This window comes from Cyprinodon tularosa, unplaced genomic scaffold (assembly GCF_016077235.1).
Source record: "Cyprinodon tularosa strain WSP-4 unplaced genomic scaffold, ASM1607723v1 ctg374, whole genome shotgun sequence".
Lineage (NCBI taxonomy): Eukaryota > Metazoa > Chordata > Actinopteri > Cyprinodontiformes > Cyprinodontidae > Cyprinodon > Cyprinodon tularosa.
Window position 1 is genome coordinate 602,835 of NW_024039090.1, and position 20,707 is coordinate 623,541.

At 41.6% G+C, this 20,707-nt stretch overlaps 1 protein-coding gene across 2 annotated transcripts in view; it reads right to left on the reverse strand.

Annotated features, from left to right (window-relative positions):
* Window positions 1–20,707, reverse strand: part of gnsb (glucosamine (N-acetyl)-6-sulfatase (Sanfilippo disease IIID), b) — a 37,432-nt gene that overhangs the window by 3,225 nt on the left and 13,500 nt on the right. Inside the window, exons 6-13 of one of the 2 annotated variants that reach the window (XM_038296658.1) lie at window positions 16,863–17,030; window positions 14,422–14,504; window positions 12,955–13,073; window positions 5,594–5,697; window positions 5,415–5,516; window positions 5,228–5,338; window positions 2,684–2,833; window positions 1,700–1,732 (exon numbers count right to left, since the gene is read on the reverse strand). In XM_038296658.1, coding sequence (XP_038152586.1) covers window positions 1,715–1,732; window positions 2,684–2,833; window positions 5,228–5,338; window positions 5,415–5,516; window positions 5,594–5,697; window positions 12,955–13,073; window positions 14,422–14,504; window positions 16,863–17,030 — 855 coding nt within the window. In that variant the 3' untranslated portion in view covers window positions 1,700–1,714. Of the gene's footprint in view, window positions 1–1,699; window positions 1,733–2,683; window positions 2,834–5,227; window positions 5,339–5,414; window positions 5,517–5,593; window positions 5,698–12,954; window positions 13,074–14,421; window positions 14,505–16,862; window positions 17,031–20,707 lie in introns of those variants that run through there. The other variant, XM_038296657.1, reaches the window with a different exon arrangement.

Consider the following 20,707-nt stretch of genomic DNA (forward strand, 5'->3'; position numbering starts at 1 on the left):
CAAATACAATAACAATTTTTTTAGAAATCAGAAACATAGGCTCTTTTTTCCCCAAACATATGGGAGGAGGAGGAGAGGAGAGAACGGCTATTTCAGCTGCCTGAAACAATCTGTTCCCCTCCATTAGATGGGAAGAAATGAACTCACCTGCAAGTCTGTAACCCTGTTGATTTGGTGACATTTAATCGTTATTTGCCAGAGTTATCAGAGGGAAATCATATTTTAGCCACCTGATATAATCTGTCCCCCCCTTTGATGATCTTTATGAAATGTATTTTCTGTTTAAATGTTTACTAATTTTCCAAAAAAAAATTAATTCCAGAACCACTGGACTTTGTTTTCCAAGTGTGAAGATGTTTCGCTTTCCATCCAGAAAGATTTCTCAATTCAAAATGTCGGGAGCAATGCATTTCATAAAGATCATCAAACCAACATTCATATTTATTTTAAATATTATGGATTTCAAAATAGAAAATAAATGTTTTAAACATAATATAGAAAAATAATGACAGTTTCAAAATTTACAAGATTTATTTGTTTTTTCCCATGTGATGGGAGGAACGGATTATATAAGGTGGCTAAAATATTTGATTTTCCTCTCATAACTTCAGCAAATAATGATCAAATGTCCCCAAAATCCACAGAGTTTGTTGTTGATGAAGAGAGGAATAAACACAGTTAAACTCTTGCATTTAAATTAATTTCTTCAAATGTTATGGAGGGGGAATTCTTATGTGTGATAGCATGTAGTATACTAGAAATTTCTTAAATCCTGTTCTAATGTAAAATATGACAGATTACTGGATTAACCAGAAAGTCTACACTCTCGTCTTCGCCATCAGGGATAAGCCCCTGATCTCCAAGAATCCTAGATCCTCCCCTGCAAGTTAGTATTATAATGCAGGAAGCTTGAGAAAACAGTTAAAAAAAGCTGGGCTTCTTAGGACCATGACTCCCAGTTACAGGTTAAAATCAACATGTGTTCTTATTGTGCAGCAATGGTGAAACGTCACAGCAATAGACCCATAAGCAACATCATCTGGGCGGGCCCCATATGAAGTACAACACCCCATCACCTTTTTTCTATTTTTTTAGTTTTTTTATTAATGGAAATTTCGGGGGGTTCAACAATATTTTAATAAGGAAAAGGTTTTGAGAGTAACTTTATATTTTCTCTGAATTTTTTTATTTTTTTTACATTTCTATTTAAATTTATTTTCCAAAGGTATTTTGTTTGTTTTTACAGATGTGATTTTTCATTTATATTTTTGGTTTGTAAAAATATAAAATGATTAAAAAGGAAAATGTAAAAATAGAATATCTGTAAAGAAATATTTTTGAAAACATACAAATTTGGGGAAAAAAGGAAATAAAATCTGATAAAAAACTAAAAAGTCACTTTAAAAACATTTTGTAATAAATAAATAAAAAAATGTAAGTTGAATTTGGGGTTTGCAAATTTTTTTTTTTCCAAATCTAAATTTACATAATTAGTTTTTTCAAATTACAATTCACAAAATGTGTTCCTTCCTTGGAAACATAAAGGAATAAAATGCATTCCACAGCTTCCTGCTTTCACTAAAAACTTTTTTAAACACGTCCCAAAAACAATCAAAGTAGAAACATAATAAAGTCATAACCTAACCCCTAAATTTAAAGCTGTCATAACGCTTTAAAAGGCAAAGTGCAAACCGTCATGAGACGTTAGCTGTTGCTAAAGCTTTTTCTTAAAGGAGAATTCCGGTTTTTAACACTTTTAGCCCATTTTCTGTAGTGTCCAGGATGAAATCGAATGATCGACACCAAAATTTTGACAATTGGTCCTGTCTCTGCTTTTTGGCTCATGCAGAATCCCCCCCTGGCTGCTTCAGAATGGCTTCCATTGTGCATGTCCGATAATGTCCTTAAAACAACCTTAAACGTTCTTTTTTTTAAATATGCTACTCACCGGGTCGTCAGCGCTGTTCAATGACGTTCCAAAAAAAGTTTCGTAAAGAAAAAACGTTCCTGTAGTGTTTTATTTAGCATTTTGTAAATCCCATTGAGTTCTGTTGCAATAGTCAATATCCCTCCGCCACCGGAAACGGGGCCTGTTTACGCTTAGTTGTAGTCTTTTCGCAAGGCCCAAGTGTTTCTGCTTCCTTCACTCTGTGTACTCCGACGTCGAGGTGCTAACGTCTCTGTTAAACACTTTAAAAAACTCTGAAAATGGAATACTAAAGGTGGATTCTTGAGGAGGACATATTGGACTTTGAGTTTGACGGTAGAGGATACCGTCGCCAACTAGTGGTCTGGAGTGTGCAACGCTTCAGATTCGAACGGGAAGCGGAAGTTTATAAGCGGTTGTGATGTATCGGAAAAAATAGTTCTGGGATTTACAAAATGCTAAATAAAACAAGACAGGAACGGTTTTTCTTCACGAAACTTTTTTTGGAACGTCATTGAACAGCGCTGACGACCCGGTGAGTAGCATATTTTAAAAAAGAACGTTTAAGGTTGTTTTAAGGACATTATCGGACATGCACAATGGAAGCCATTCTGAAGCAGCCAGGGGGGGATTCTACATGAGCCAAAAAGCAGAGACAGTACCAATTGTCAAAATTTTGGTGTCGATCATTCGATTTCATCCTGGACACTACAGAAAATGGGCTAAAAGTGTTAAAAACCGGAATTCTCCTTTAAACCCCACATGCAGGTCATGAGTGTAGCTGACTGAGTTTACCTCGCTGTCTGCAAACTCGCAGTACTGCAGGTTCTGTTTGCCGTCGAGCATCCTCACACAGGCGTATGTGTTGTTGAAGGCATCCTCACACACACAATCTGGGAAACATTGCTGAGAAAAAAAAAAAAAAAAACTTGGTCAGAAAATGATGTTGGATTGGATGAAACTTCATATTCAGACAGGGGGCCACCAGGGGCCAGAGCCCCTATAGAGCAGGTCCTGGCATCTGTAATGATGGCATAATACTAAATACATTTCTGAAATAAATTGTGACACAAATTGGCAAGAAACTGCTACTGAATTGTTCACTGGATCATTTATATTTGTTATATTTCCAGTTTTATTTGAACAAATAATAAAAAATTAAATTGCTGCACTTTTATCTTCAGTCACATTGAGATATGATCACAGCTGTAATCAGCTTTCTCTGATGTTTCCAGAGTTTAAAAAATGGTTGCCCTGTATTTTGTTAATATTCTATGTTTGGTGCCCTTTTTCAGTGGCTGGGCAGAACAAATACAAGACATAAGCCAGGCATACACTGTGCAACTTTTTTCCCCTTTATGGCCGACTTTCCAGTCGTGCGAGTATTTTTCGATCGAGCCAACTTTCAGCCTGATAGTGTGTCGTATAGTGTACAGGGGGCAGTGATGGGAGTAACAGCGTTGAAAGTAAAGCTGTTACCTTTTTTTATTAACAAGTAATCTAATTACTTTGACTGTAACTATAATGCAGTTACCATTGCAGACACCCCGTTACTGCGCATTACTCAGGTCGCACAATCAACCTTTTTTCATGATAGGACTCGTGCGCGCCTTGTCATGAGAGAGGGGAGGATGAGATTGGCTGATGTATAGTAAAATTCCGTCTGTCAGTTGGGTAGGTGGGTGTTTCCGCTGGTGGGTGTTAACGTACAGCACACACAGAGAGATGGAGAGTGAGGATGACTCCAGCAGCAAAACAGCGTTTTCCAGATGGAAATACCGGTGTTACGTCGAGCTGCGTTTCCCCATCAGATACGGTTTCCCCTGCATCTCCGCACAGCGCAGGCGGCACGATTCACCGCGCAAGCGACAGGAAACGTGCATGCTCGCTAAAGGCGCGCAACAGCCGCCCTGTGCTTGCACCGCAGGGGAACTACGGAGAGCGTGAACGATCAAATGTTAGCCTATATGGAGAAAGGGGGATGGATGGATGGATGTTGCAGTATCTATAACAACCCAAACACACAGGATTTCAGAATAAGACATCCCCAGTTAATAATTTCATACACTCACCAGATCTGAACGGCCTGTTAAAAAACTTCACAGCCATGAGTAGAGGTAATGCAGCCCGATGATATTTACACCGCATCAGGTACCGTTCCCCCCATGTTAAGAAGAGGGGAACGCTATCTGACGGGGTTTATACGCCCGTCAGATAGCGTTCCTCCCTGATGTCATTTACGTTGAGTTGCAATAAATGCGAAACTCTCTGCAGGTTCTTGTCTTTGTCGTCCGCTCTATTCAGCTGGCTTTGGAAACACACGGCGAGAAGGTGGGGGCTGGGTGGTGAGGGTTACGGGGGCGAAAAACGCAAAAGTAACGCAATAGTTACTTTTACTAGTAACTAGTTACTTTTTTGTGGAGTAACTCATTTACTAACTCAGTTACTTTTTGGGAGAAGTGACTAGTAACTATAACTAAGTACGTTACTTTTTCAAAGTAACGTGCCCAACACTGACAGGGGGTAACGAGGGGCGATCAGCCTCTGACCACCTCCTGATCAGGAATCGTGAGGTCTGGATAAAATCAAACATGTTTGTAATTCAGTCAGCCGTCGTGGGCAAACAAGGATTCTTCCTCTTCCTCTCAGATGTAAACACAGAAGCATGGCAGGGTTGTGAGTGAAATGGCGTTCTGTCTAATTGACCGACAGTAGTAGCCATGTTTGTTGAGCCATGTCTTTGTCTAAATACCTCGTTGCCTTTTCTTTTTAGGGCTTTCAGCACAAAATTGTATAAATAGCCGAGGCAGCATGTTTCACTCTAGTGAGCTTCATATTTAACATTAGGAATCGATACTTCCATCTTTTTCCTCTTCTACTGGTTTGGCTTCTGGACAGCCGAGTTCGAGTAGCTCCATCTCAGACGTACAGAGTGAGCAGGTAGATCGCACCAGAGCGTCCGGTCGCACAGTGTGGGAACAAACATTGTGAGCTGTGAACTTGTACGATGAAACTCTGACGTTTTCCTCGTCCAGTTTGAGCTGTAGCTGCGTGCAACGATTGAAAAAAAAATCGTACAGTGTATGCCTGGCTATAGAGATGACTTGTTGACTCCAGATCCTCCATCTGTGCATTTAATGCTGTAAATTCCAGCATTGAAACGTTTAAAAAAAGAAACACACAAACCTGGTTTTCAGATTGCATTTAAACATTTTAAATCTGTGATATGATTGAAACAAAAATAAGGAGAAAACTCTCCAATGCCGTTTCCAGGTTGTGAAGACATTCGTGTTTGCTTACAGACACTCCAGGGCCAAGTTTAGGACAGGATGGGTCCTTTGTTGGACTTCCCTCTCCTGTGTACTCGACAAGGAAAAACGGTCGCACTGTGCCGTTCCGCAGGGATGGAGCCTGAACAGAGACTTGGGTCAGGATATGGGGGAAGAACTGGAATACAGGAAATCATGTGAAATGGAAAGGAGCTGACCATCTGAGCCAGGAAGGACTGTCCGTCCACATTGACGGTCGACAGGTTGAACCCAGAGATGTCAAGAAAGGTGGGAGCGAGGTCGATATTTAGCACCGGAGCCTAAAAGGGAAGAAAAACATGGAGGAGTGATTCATTCATAGGTAAAAACATGAATGTCGGTGGAAGGTAGTCCTGACCTGTATGGTCTGGTTTGGTTTGATGCCGGGGCCACGGACCAGGAGGGGTACCTTGATGTCAAACTCATAAAGTTGCCTCTTATCAATGGGCAGCGAGAACTGACCTGAGGAGGAAAACATGGAGGCTAACAGAGCAGGTGGCTTTCATTCACAGATTCCTAAAGCAGCAGTAATGTGGGCTTTAAATCAGGCATCCCCTAAGTCTGTCCTGGAGGGCCGCTGTCCTGCAGGCTTTAGAGGTTTCCCTGCTTTAGCACAGCTGATTATGATGATTGCAGTTCATCAAAAGCCTTTGAAGTAATTTCCTTCTGGGATTATTAAAGTATTTCTGATTCTGTGAATCAGCTTTAAATTAAAATAAGCTGTTCTGGAGCAGGAAAACCTCTAAAACCTGCAGGACAGCGGCCCTCCTAACCCGACTCTGCCAGATGGATTTGCTCCACATATCAATCTAGAAACCTTCCGTTGAAGTAATTTTGGGAAGGGGCGAAAATACTGGTTAGCTGATTGGCCTATGTTGGTGATAGACGAGCCAAATAAACCAATCAGATCAACGAAGCATATGACGTACTAACAGAGCAACGACGAAGAGGAGCCAAATGATAGATCAAACTCTTGCCGAAACCAGTCGGGAGAAGAGCAAAAACATCTTTTCCTCTGAGAAAAGTCTCCAGAGCAGTGTTTTGCTCTTCTTTCAGTGAAGAAATACTCTGTAACTCCGATAAAACTTGCTCAATAGCCACGCTAACGCTAGTTTCATCGGCTGAAGCCGCCATGTTCTTTAGACTGAACTGTGGCGCTTCTCGTTGCGTCACACCTCAACCCGCCTCAAAGCCAATGCTGATTGGACGTTCGTTTGGTGAACGGCTCCAAACTTTCTTTAACGGAGAGTCTCCAGACTGATTAGCGAGTTAAACCTTGAAAGCTCGCGAGATCAGGATGGTCTCACGAGGCTACGGCCCTCCAGGACCGACTTTGGGGATGCCTGCTTTAGAGCCAAGGTTAACTCTTTCTAGGGCAAGTTACCAATTTTGATCACTTGCCTTACAAATGTGTCCCCCCCGTCCCTCAGTGAGGTCTAGAAGCAGAAGATCTATATCCAGTCATTCAGCAAAGATGCTGCTACATGGCTGTACATCTTATTTTGGTATTTGACCAATTAGATGAACCCTTGATTGATATTTCCCCTACTGTAAATTAAGTTTCAAAAATATGTTAACAAGTCAAAAAAAAAGGTAAAAAGTAAAAAAAATAAATTAGGCTAGTTAACAATTATATTTAGGTGCCTCAAAGGTTATATTGTACCTAAAAAATTTTGTTTTTTTCCACTCCGAGTGTTTTTCATGAATTTCTTATAGAAGCACTTTTGTTATTTTTCTTGATATATTAGGGCAAGTTTGCGTTTCTTGTTATTACAGAAACGCAATTTGATATTTGCCATCAAAATATCCATATTTTTTAACTGTTACAAAGGTAATAAGGTTTTCCTGGATTTCAATAACACTATTGGCTTGTAATTTTGATTTCAAAGTATTTCACTGATAGTCCTATAAAAGGTTAAGACCCATTTATACCATCCTTTTGAAACTGTGCTGAGATTCGGTCCGAGCACAGTAACAGAGATAACTGTTTAGTGTAAATGGCACGCAAACTGAACCGAACCATGCCAGACACAACCGAGCAGCTAAAAGTTTTCCTACTAGAGAGCAGTAGTACCGTAGATTGGGGAGGAACCGTGCTAGCGTGATGTTTAATGCTACGCTCACACCTAAAGCAGCAAGAGCAGTAAAAACTCGCGTGCTGCTTCATTTTTGATGCTTGTACAAGTTCAGTTCTGATGCGCGGCTGAAGCATCTTTGCTGCACTAGCTGCGTGCTGGAAAAAAGTGGGTCTGATGCGCATTGGGCGGAGCTAATCTATCCTTTCTTTGCCTGTAACAATGGCAGCTATATTTGCTGTGATCAGTGGGTAAAAAGTAGTTTTAATATGTTTTTAAGTTTGAAAGTCCACTGAATTAAAAGAGAGAGAGAAAGTCCACTGAAAACTTAATCAGTGCAGGCAGTTATTCCAGATTACCATCCTGCCTTCAAATATTATTTCTGTCAGAGCTGCACAGACTCCCGTACACTGGTGGTACTCTGTCACTAGGAATCCCATTCAACAGCAGCCTATGACCCGGTCGCCTCTTTGCGGTTTGTCCAACTGGAAGGTGTTTTTCATGTACGTAATCCAAACAGCAGGCACCAGGATAATAAAAGTAAACATGTTTTTCTGGCAGCATTTTAAGTTAATTTAGGCATTAATAAACTGTTTCAGAGGAGGGATCATAGCGCTCTGCATCAGCAGTGCTGCATCCGTCTCCCTGCCAGCCCCAAGATCAGCTTCTCTGATTGGTTGATGTGGCTCATCAAGCTGCAAAAGTTATATTTTTCCAACTCCAGCATCTGCTGCTTCTGATGCACGCCACGCGCTTCATGACGTGCTGCTCCTGCTGCTTTAGACACGCTGTGAGACCTTTTGCTGTGCGTCAACCATTGACTTTGCATGTAAACTAGCTGCTTTTGCTGCCTCTGCCGGTTTAGGTGTGAACGTAGCATTAACGGTCGTAAGGAACCGAGCTCGAAAGGATTAACTGATCCAAGCTCAGTCCGAACTCTGCACGGATCGGTTTTCAGAGGGTATTGTAAATGGGGCTAAAGGTTCAAGTTAAAACTACAAAGTAAAAAGTATTTTACAAACAATTATTCGACAGTCAAAGATGTGAGAATGTTCAAGATATTTTATCAATATAACCACCAGTAAAATTAAATAATGGCGTTTAGCTGCAAACACAGCCATTAGGCCTTCAGGTATGTCTCAGCCAGCTTTCTAAAGACTAAACTTTCTAATCCATTAATCTTGGCAAAAAAATCTGATTAGATGTAGAGCCTGTCGTCAGCGCTTTTAATCTCCGCGACAACTCCCCGCTGCTACAGAAGGAATGCACCCCACCCCCACCATGATGGTGTTTAAAAAGTTCAGTGTCAGTTTAGTTGATTTCTGGTCATGTTTCCCTCAGATGACTTCCAGCCAACTTTTAACCTGTCTACTTTTAAGGCTAGGCTTAAAACTTTCCATTTTGATAAATCTTATAGTTAGAGTGGCTCAGGTTATCCTGAGCTATCTCTATAGTTATGCTGCTATAGGCTTAGACTGCTGGAGGACATAGGGTCCCCCATTTCATCATTCTATCTCTATTCTCCCACTCTGCAGAATCTGTTAGTTCAATCTCTAACGTTCTGCTCTCTCTGCTCTTTCTCATAGTAGCTTCATCTGGTCTGTTCCTGTTTGGCTGTGACTCCATCCTGGGGAGAAATATCAGCTGTGCTGCCGCCATCAACACCTTTGGTTATAGATATTGGAGCTCGGCCTGTTTTCCAGTGTAGTCCTGTTTCTCTGACTGTGACTAACTGGATGTGCTCTCATCATCCTCTGACATGGGAGCTGGCTCGGAGCTCGTCTGCCTGGCTGTGTGTTTCCTGGACGGGCCGCCTTTTACAGTTCCTTTTGTATCTCTGCTTCTGTCTCCTTGAACCCCAGTCGGCCTCAGCAGATGGCCGCTCACACTGAGCCTGGTTTTGCTGGAGGTTTCTTCCTGTTAAAAGGGAGTTTTTCCTCTCCACGGTCGCTACAAGCATGCTTAATGTGAGGGGTTGCCTTCTAGTAAATGAGTCGATGCAATCAACTGGGTTTCCTTAGATAGAAAACTTTGAATCCATTTGACTGGATAATCTGGTGAAATGTAAAGTGCCTTGAGATGACATGTTGTGAACTGGCGCTATAGAAATAAATTGAATGGAAGATTTCAGTCACTATACTTAAGCGTATGGATTTTTCCCTTAACCAAACAGGATTCCACTTTCTTCGTACTAAGTCATTCGATCTCAGTAGGTTTTATGTTGTCAACTTTAGCAAGATGCCTCCATCTTTTTGGACAGATACTAACCTTTTTTTCTGTTTCATACCAATTGCTGAGATGCCAGCCATGTTTCTGTTGGCGATTTCAGCTTGCTTCTTCCACTTTTCAGGAAAGAAATTAAGCATTTCTATTTGCTGCCATTTCATACCACTTCAGTCATTTTTGCTTAAATTTCTCGTTCTACTGGAGGTTTCTTCTGTTAAAAGAGAGTTTTTATTCTCACCATTACTGTATGCATGCCCTGAGCGAGGGATTACTGCAGAGTCAATGAAGCAATTCAAATCAATATGGACTGTCGCTGCATGGTCATTAAATTTGGAGATTGCAAAGTCAACTACTGGATGCAATAAACCAATCTGACTGGATAATCTGATTGCAAAGTTCTTGTGTTAGGGATTGGTGCTATATATAAATAACACTGAATTAAATTGAAATGTTAGCACTTTCACAGATTCCACCACTTGAGCTGAAGATCTCAGCAGCTACTCCAGAGTTAAAATCAGACTCTTCCTGCTGCTCTCAGTAATTATCTCTTGTCTAGGAATGTTTTGCAGTTGTTTCAAACTCTTAATGTTTTTAGATTATGGATTGATCAGGCATCTATAAAATGATCAAAGGGTTTACTTTATAACCAAACTCAGCTTTAAACTTCCCCAGATCTCCCTCCCTGGCTTCTCTGCTGGGTTTCTTGGTCTTGATGATTTTTTACTTGTGTATTCTGTCAAACCTCTATGGAAGAGGAATGGGGCCACTGAAAATTGTTTTAAAAAAGTTAACTGATTTTAACATTTTGTTTTAGCATAATATGGGAAAAAAGTCTGAATTCTAACTTTTTCCCCCCCTAAGAATTCAGATTTTTGTTCCCATATTAAACAAAAAAATTTTTTTTTAAATCAGTTACATTTTTTTAGTTGCCCAAATCCTCTTTCGTACTACAATCTCTTCATTCATGGTCAGACTACCGAGATTAAAGTCAGACCACCGAGATTAAAGTCAGACCACCGAGATTAAAGTCAGACTACCGAGATTAAAGTCAGACTACCGAGATTAAAGTCAGACCACCGAGATTAAAGTCAGACCACCGAGATTAAAGTCAGACTACTGAGATTAAAGTCAGACTACTGAGATTAAAGGAATAGTACACCCAAAACATGATTAGCCTTCATTTTCTACTCACCCCCATGCTGAACAACACCCTGGAGTACTTTTTTGATATCTCAAATGCATCTGGAGATCTGGGAGGCTTCTTGCTGTCTGCTGACATTCAAATAATGGAGGTCTATGGCGCCCGAGACAGAAAGGTCCATAAAAGTCCACAAAAACGTGTCAATATTCCTCCATACTGCTCGTCCAATGTATTCCAAGTGTCCTGAGTGGGTAGCATCCAGAATTTACTCGAAACGAAGTCATTTAGAATGTTTTTAGAGCATAAACAGTAGTGTATAGGATTTCCTGAAAGCGCGCACATGCGCGATCACGACGCTACGGAAGCCGGCAGACCAAACCAGCGCATTCAGCTCGGCAAAGAACTCATGCTCTTCCTCAACACTGAAGTCCTCAGACATTTTTCTTTTGTTGTTTCTTTCTTTGGACAGGTAAACAGCACATTTCTTCTTCTACGCTTGCATTATTGGCAGAGCAGACGCTGAATGCGCACTTTCATCTGGTTTGGTCTGCCGGCTTCCGTAGCGTCGTGAGCGCGCATGTGCGTGCTTTCAGGAAATCCTATACACTACTGTTTATGCTCTAGAAACATTCTAAATGACTTCGTTTCAAGTAAATTCTGGATGCTACCCACTCAGGACACTTGGAATACATTGGACGACCAGTATGGAGGAATATTGACACGTTTTTTGTGGACTTTTATGGACCTTTCTGCCTCGGGCGCTGGGCACCTCCATTATTTGAATGTCAGCAGACAGCAAGAAGCCTCCCAGATCTCCAGATGCATTTGAGATATCAAAAAAGTACTCCAGAGTGTTGTTCAGCATGGGGGTGAGTAGAAAATGAAGGCTAATCGTGTTTTGGGTGTACTATTCCTTTAAAGTCAGACCCCCGAGATTAAAGTCAGACCTCCGAGATTAAAGTCAGACCTCCGAGATTAAAGTCAGACCTCCGAGATTAAAGTCAGACCTCCGAGATTAAAGTCAGACCTCCGAGATTAAAGTCAGACTTCCGAGATTAAAGTCAGACTTCCGAGATTAAAGTCAGACCTCCGAGATTAAAGTCAGACCTCCGAGATTAAAGTCAGACCTCCGAGATTAAAGTCAGACTTCCGAGATTAAAGTCAGACCTCCGAGATTAAAGTCAGACCTCCGAGATTAAAGTCAGACCTCCGAGATTAAAGTCAGACCTCCGAGATTAAAGTCAGACCTCCGAGATTAAAGTCAGACCTCCGAGATTAAAGTCAGACCTCCGACATTAAAGTCAGACCTCCGAGATTAAAGTCAGACCTCCGAGATTAAAGTCAGACCTCCGAGATTAAAGTCAGACCTCCGAGATTAAAGTCAGACCTCCGAGATTAAAGTCAGACCTCCGAGATTAAAGTCAGACCTCCGAGATTAAAGTCAGACCTCCGAGATTAAAGTCAGACCTCCGAGATTAAAGTCAGACTTCCGAGATTAAAGTCAGACTTCCGAGATTAAAGTCAGACTTCCGAGATTAAAGTCAGACTTCCGAGATTAAAGTCAGACCTCCGAGATTAAAGTCAGACCTCCGAGATTAAAGTCAGACTTCCGAGATTAAAGTCAGACTTCCGAGATTAAAGTCAGACTTCCGAGATTAAAGTCAGACTTCCGAGATTAAAGTCAGACCTCCGAGATTAAAGTCAGACCTCCGAGATTAAAGTCAGACCTCCGAGATTAAAGTCAGACCTCCGAGATTAAAGTCAGACCTCCGAGATTAAAGTCAGACCTCCGAGATTAAAGTCAGACTTCCGAGATTAAAGTCAGACCTCCGAGATTAAAGTCAGACTTCTGAGATTAAAGTCAGACCTCCGAGATTAAAGTCAGACCTCCGAGATTAAAGTCAGACTACTGAGATTAAAGTCAGACTTCTGAGATTTAAGGCAGACTTTTGACGTTTTCTGCCATATTATACTGAAATAAAATGTAAACCCCTGAGACCTTCACAGTACAGCTCTATTTTTAATTTACCAATCTGGTTACTTCTGAAAATTACTGGATTTTATAAAGCGATTCATGTTTTTATGGTAAAAAGGTATTAACTGTTTTTTTTTTCATCCACCTCACAGTTATGCTTTTTGCGTTTAGCTAAGGAGGTACTTTTGTAAAGAATGTGTATATATCACCATCAGGCACTGAAGATTTTTATATGATTCAGAGGAAAAATGGCAGCCTGCGAGGACTATGAATCTTGAATGATCAATGAAGCTGGAGCAGACCTGTGTGATAGCCGTTGTCTGAGGTGTAGAAGATGTAAGTGTTGTTCAGCTCGTTTATGCTGTCCAGTTTCTTCACCAGCTTCTCCACCATGTCGTCCACAGACAGCAGCACCTGCCACCTGCAGGGTAAAGCATTTTAGTTCAGTTTACACACTTTAAAGTGACCTGCTGAGACTCTAAAGTGTTCAAACTATTTCTGGTGTTGTGTGCGCTCCCTGATGATCCTCTGCAGACAAAGGACAGACCCAATAACAGCAGGTATTCATTTATTCCAGTTATAACTTCAATATATGATTTGAAGCAAAGGTGATGCGTAGGTTACAGTTTTCTCACTCTAGTAAAGGTTGCTAGGTGAGGCGCAGTGCCTGCTGATTGATGTAATAATTTTAGATTCAGTTCTCAGACACCAAGAAATTACTTCCAAAAAACAGCTGAATGTTTTTAGCACTTGCTTTTAGAAGGAACCTGTGATATGGAAGAGGATTAGGGCCACTGCAAAAAAAGTTTACTGCTTTTTTATATATTTTTTTAGCTTAATATTGGAAAAAAATTCAGATTGAAATAATTACCAAAAGCCAGTGTAGGTGCTAGCTCTGCTCGAGGCCCCGCCCCTTCTTATGACGTCGTTATATGGCAACTCCACTCTGACAAACTGTATTACACCAATTTATTTAGGGTAAAATATCTTTTTTGGGTTCTCAACATATTATTACCTATTACCTATATTTGCTATATTTTACGTTTCATCGATGATCTAAAGTAGCCAAAAGTAGAAAACCATCATTGTCAGTCTTGAAGGAAAGTGCTGCTTTCTAAGACTGAGCTCTGCCATTTAACAAGGTGACAAAAAAGTCTCAACTAATTTTTATTCTTTTATTAAGATCTAAGGGCAGTGGAGGACAAATGTGACATCTTAAAAAATAACTTTGGTAGAGATTTTAGACAAATAAAACTTATTTTATTTGTAGAAAATGAACGGTTGTTGTTGACACAAAGTTAAAAGTAGTGTAGCTTAATGTGGCTAACTGACCAAGCTAAAATCCGCTAACCTGTTAGCTACTGAGCACAGCTAGCCACAGCACTACCCAGGTCTCCCCCTTTATATCATGGACTAACAGTTACTTTGTTCACCATAAACAGGTTTTTTTCAGTTTTGTTATCGATCAGGTAAAAATTAATTGGTCAGTTCCCGACTCGGCACACTGACGCTGTGTGATGTTTAAATAGCAATTTCCAACTTTTGTGACAACATAGTCTGATAAAAAGTACATTTTTATATACATGTTTAAGCTTAAATGAGTTGACATTTAAATACGATTTCCCTACGACTTTATAAGTTATTTTTAAATTTAAGTTCAGGCAAGATATCATTTATGAAATGTTTTAGAGAGAGAATTACAAGCCTGCATTTTATCACTTTTTTTTAACCCAACTTTTTCCAATTTAAAGAGCAAAACTTCCCAGTACCTTTTCCTGTATGCGTTATCCAGGTAGGTAAGGGAGCTGTTCGGCATGGGGTTGACAGGCTGGCGTAGCAGCCAGTGCTTGTCCTGAAAAAAAAAAAAAAGGGGGGGGCTCTTTAGATATTCAGACAAAAACTGAAGCTAGCTAAGCCTGTAGTTAGCACAACTAAGATCTGGACCAGTGAGGCTGTGGAGGAGCTCCGCACGTGTCTGGAAACCACAGACTGGGAGGTGTTCAGGGCTGCTACAGATAATCTGGACGAGTACACTGACATTGTGACCTCTTACATACAGTACAATGAGGAGCGCATCCTACCAACGCGCACCAGGGTGCGTTATGCAAACGACAAGCCCTGGTTCACACCTAAGCTCGGCCAGATTCGACGAGAGAAGGAGGCAGCACGCAAGAGCGGGGACAGAGACAGCTACAAAGAGGTGAAATACAGGTTTAGCAGGGAGATGAGGAAGGCTAAATCTGTGTATGCAAATCGCCTCCAGCAGCAGTTCTCTGCCAACGACTCTGCCACAGTGTGGAGGGGCCTCAGGGCTATTACCAACTACAAGCCCAAAGCCCCCCGAGCTCTGAATGACCGGGCACTGTGTGAAAGACTGAATACACACTACTGCCGTTTCGACTGTCCCAGAGCCGTTAGCACCTCTCTGGTCTCTCCAGCCACCCCCTCCTCCCCCAACACAACTGAGGCCACTCCATCAAAGGCCCCCTCAATCCACCCCTTGTCCCCCCCTGCCCTCTGCATCCTGGAGCAGGACGTGCACAGACAGTTTCTGAAGCTGAACACCCGTAAAGCTGCTGGCCCTGACGGCGTTTCTCCCTCCACCCTGAAACACTGTGCCAGCGAACTGTCTCCTGTCTTCACGGACATTTTTAACATCTCCTTGGAGTCATGCCATGTGCCGGGCTGCTTCAAATCCTCCACCATTGTTCCTGTCCCGAAGAAACCAAGGATCACAGGACTAAATGACTACAGGCCGGTGGCGCTGACGTCTGTGGTCATGAAGTCCTTTGAGCGATTGGTTCTGCAACACCTAAAATCCATCACCGCCCCCCTCCTGGACCCGCTGCAGTTCGCCTACAGAGCCAACAGGTCCGTAGACGACGCAGTCAACCTGGCCCTCCACTTCATCCTGCAGCATCTGGACTCCCCAGGAACCTACGCCAGGATCCTGTTCGTGGACTTCAGCTCTGCCTTCAACTCCATCCTCCCGGGTCTGCTCCAGGACAAGCTGTACCAGCTCAACGTGCCCAGCTCCCTCTGCAGGTGGATTACTGACTTCCTGACGGACCGGAGACAGCACGTGAGGCTGGGAACAACTGTCTCTGACACACGGACCATCAACATCGGATCCCCCCAGGGCTGTGTCCTTTCCCCCTGGCTTTTCTCCCTGTACACCAACTGCTGCACCTCCAGCCATCAGTCCGTGAAACTGATCAAGTTTGCGGACGACACCACCCTCATCGGGCTCATCTCCGACGGTGATGAGTCTGCCTACAGGAGGGAGGTGGACCGGCTGGTGTCCTGGTGCAGCAGCAACAACCTGGATCTGAACACCCAAAAGACAGTGGAGATGATTGTGGACTTTAGAAAGGTGACAGCCCCACCGTCCCCCCTTGCCCTCACAGACAGCCCCACCCCCATCTCCAACGTGGAGTCCTTCCGCTTCCTGGGCACCACCATCACCCAGGACCTCAAGTGGGAGCCGACCATCAGCTCCCTCGTCAAGAAGGCCCAGCAGAGGATGTTCTTTCTGCGGCAGCTGAGGAAACTTAAGCTGCCAACCCGGATGTTGGTGCAGTTTTACACCTCCATCATTGAGTCCATCCTCACATCCTCCATCACCGTGTGGTACACTGGCGCCACCGCCAGGGACAGATACCAACTGCAGCGCATTGTGCGCTCCGCTGAGAAGGTGATCGGCTGTAAGCTGCCATCACTCCAGGACCTGTATGTCTCCAGGACCAGGAGACGTGCAGGTCGCATCACAGCCGACCCTTCTCACCCTGGACACAGACTGTTTGAACCTCTCCCCTCAGGGAGGAGGCTACGGTCCATACGGACCAGAACCTCCCGCCATAAAAACAGCTTCTTCCCCTCTGCCATAAGACTCATGAACACTATATGTCAGACTCCATAACCTGCCCATGCCATTCACACTGCTCTATTTGCACTATCTTGTACATTTTACTTTTTATATTTATCCATATTTTTATCTTAAGTGTATATATTAGTATATTTTTTGCATGCCTTATACCCTAGTGTTTTTAGAGATTTTTATAATTTTATTTACTATTTCATATATGTTTCATGTTGCACGACTGTACCACAGAAATTTCGTAGTTGTGAACCTCTTCACTAACAATGGCAATAAACCCGATTCTGATTCTGAAAACCAGGGTTCATCTGTGTAAATCTGTCCGTCTCGTACCTTTCCTGGTTTGTCGAAGCTTCCGTCTCGGGGGGCCTGCACGTTGTTGAACTCTTTCTGGTACTGAGGCGCTGCCATCCACGGGGAGTGAGGCGCTGGAGGCGCCAGCATGATGAAGAAGGGATGCTGGGGGCTTCTGTCATCAAGGAAGCTGAGTGAACGGTTGAGCTGGATCAAGGAGAAAACCCAGAATTACCTTTCAGACCAACAACAGGTGTTTTTACAGTGAAGGTCGGAGGATCAGAACCTGCATTTGGTAAAAATGGGAGCCAGGGAGGGAAGACTGATGGATACTTTAGTTAATGTGGTTGAGCAGGATCATGGGAACATCTGGATGATTCTTTAAAACTGCCACACTTCTTCACAGTGTCAAATTTAACTTCTTGAAAAAGCATTTATTTTAGTATGTGGGTGACAAGTTGGTGCAGCACCGAGTCCAACCATAAAGAAATAAATTGTCTGGATGATACAAATTGTTATTTATAGTTGTTATATTTATTTGTTATTGAATACTAACAGGTCATAATAAAAATTAGCTTAAAGGAAACAAAACTAACGAGTCTATTTTTAAAATGTGAGGAGAAGTAAAAAGTTGTCCAAGATATAATTACTCCAGTAAATTAAAGATAGCCAACATTTCTACTCAAGTAAGGCAACAAAATATTTACACTTTGTTATTTGACACCTCTGGCTCATTGACTCTTCAGCAATCCCTCACACCAAGCATGCTTTCAACGACAGTGGAGAGAAAAACTCCCTTTTAGGGGCTCAAGGAGACAGAAAGTCACAGTTTTCAGGCAGCACTGCCAACTTAAGGGATAAAAACTTAATATATCTGATCCCTTGCTTTCTACTTCATTGCTTTAACTAGTGTTGCACCAATATCGACCATTATCGGGCCAGGCCCCGATCCAGCACTAAAATGGTGGTATCAGTATCAGCGAGTACCAACAAATAGGGCACCGATACCATTTAATAGTTTATTAAAACTATTGTCACCCATTCCAGGTAGGCAATAAAAAGTTCTAATGGATTCTCTTCATATTACTATTTTTCCTGCTTCACAAAGGTAGGCAGCAGCTTGACGAAGCCATGACGGCCATTATTTTACATCCAAGTAGTATGCAGTTCTTCATATATATACACACACACACACACACACACATCAATCGGTGTCGGTATGGTATCAGGCAATACTGCACAGCCAGGTATCAGGCAACACTAGTTTTAACTCACAAGTACATATCTGTAAGAAATAACTAAAAAGAAAAAAAAAAAAAAACATGTTTTATTTGACAGATTTAATATTTTAAAGTTCTTTTTTGTACCTAAAATACTTACCAAGCTCTGTTCCAGTCTGGAACTTGGACTTTTCTGACATTTTCACAGTAGCTGGGTTAGCAACCAGGGTAACCTACTGACATATAATTTCTAATCATATAAAAACCAGCGGGGTCCGAATAAAGAAGATCATTAACCAGTAAAGGTCCGGAGACAATTTTAACTATTATCTGTTACTTTAAACAGAATTTATCACTAAAATAAAATGAGGTGTTTATTATTTTAGAAATTCAATGTATAACATGTATGCATAAAGTATTTAAAAAAAAGAAAATTTTTCCATTTTAAAACTTAAATTGTTTTTTGAAGTATAGAACAAAAATCGTTTAGCTTGGTATAAAGACAATTTCCTGATTCACACATTTTATAAAACACCTGATCTGACTGTTTTTTTCTTTTTTCTGTCTTGATGTTGGCAGTGGGCTTTATGCTGCCCTGCAAGGCTTTAAACCTGGGTTTGAATGGAGACTAAGCCATTCTAAAGCACATATCAAGGAGCTCATTTTGATCCTGGATTCATATTTATTTTGATTCTGTTCATGGTGGAGAATCCTGCTTCACAGCAGCAGGTTGAGCCAAACATCCTCTAAATGTGCAGGGTCATCTTTGTGCACCATTTCACTTTTCTTTCACCAGTTCACCACAGTTCTTCCAGTAGTCCACACTTTCTCTGCTCTCTTTTTCTCATCATCTTCTCCTTCTTTCCCATCGCCCGGCTTGCCACAGGTTTGCCTGCTGTGTCTAAAAGTAGCAGCAGCAGCAACCCAGACTGACAGCAGCTCATTGGATCATTTGGATCATGTGCAGCCTGGAGCCGGACGCGCTGGAGGGCTTTACCGTATTAACAGGAGAAGCAGCGCAAGTGAAGTTAGACACTGTTTTTGGACAACATGCGGTCATTTGTAAATGTTTTAAATCAGGTTGGGTCCAGATTAGCCAGCAGGTGGCTCCGGATCCGGACTGCAGTCCGCTAATATGTCACCTCTGATATAAAACATTAAATAACAGGACTATACACCTTTTAGTCTTTTTCTGTAAAGCTGAAAAATGGCTCCAACATCAGGAAAGGCAACCAAGGTAAAAACTTTACCAAGTCTGTGAGTAGATCGTATTGTCTTACTGTAGCAAACACGGAATAAGGGAGCAGCCGAAAAGACAAAAACTATGAGAATCCCATAGCAGCTTATTTTAAATGTAACTATTAATTCTAGGTACCCACTGTCTTAATGTGCTATTTTTACACTGCCCTATTCTTCTGTCAAAGAGCAGCTTTAAGCAGAAACACCAACATGTCTGTTCTCAGCTTGTTTCACACAGGAAGGTCTTTTGTGGTGCACCAGTTTTCCATCTCCATTTCCTGTGTGATTATTACACCTCCTCAGTAAATAACCACCCAATAATGCATGACTGGTATTTACAGCTTTAGAAAATAGCTTTGACATCAACTACCCCACGATTTGACATCAGAGCTTTTAGAAACAGCTGTTAGCTGTTAGCTTTAGCCACCAGGATCAGACAGTCGGGGTTTATGCTAAATGATAGATCACTGAAAAATTAAAATCTATTCAAGTCAATTTGTTTAAATAGGTTCATTTTGATCTGATTTGAGCAAGAAAGCAAATAATAATAAAAAATATATATAAATGTCTCCATTATCTTATTTTAAGTGCATAATACCCAATCAACTTATTTTTAAGGGCCAAAATACTAATTTCATCGGCAGATAGGGTTGCCAACTGTCCCTTAAAAAATTGAATCGTTCTGCATTTAAAAAAGAGAAGTACCTGTCCTGTAATTAGTGGAAAAGGAACGCATTTTGTCCCGTATTACTGTGAGAGTAAAAAAAAAAATTAGGCGTCCCTTTTTTCTCTCAGGAGTTGGCAACCCTACTGGCAGATCATCTTATTTACCTGCTCAAATTGAGACTAAATGCATTTAGAGATTTTCGTTATTTATTTTTAGATCAGTTGTTGCAATGTGCCAAGAAAGTTAGGTAAGAAGTTAACTGCCATTAATAATTGAAAAGAACATTGTTCCCAACCTCATGAAGCATCCCTGTAAAGCTCATGTGTCAAACTGGAGGCCCATGAGCCGAATCCAGTTACCTTGCAAGCAAGATGAACTATTATATTTGTGAATTCACCACCTACCAAAAATACATCTTTCCATAAACCCACCGAGGTGTTAGTCTCAACTAAAGAAATGTTTCCAACCAATGAAATGCAGCGATGTGCATGACATCAACCAGAAGGGGAAGGCTGAAGCAAAACAAACATGGCCGCCCCTGTTCTATTACCTGTAGACAGCACCACACACCGTTTTAGCAGTAATACCCTCCATTACACTGGAAAAACGATCTAGAAATGAGTAAAACATTTCTTAAATTAAGTGTATTTACCCTTAATTTGAGTAGTTAAATGAGATAGTTTGCCAATGGAATGAGTATTTTTACTCTTAAAATAAGATAATTAGATAAAATGCACTAGAAATAAGAAAATGCAATT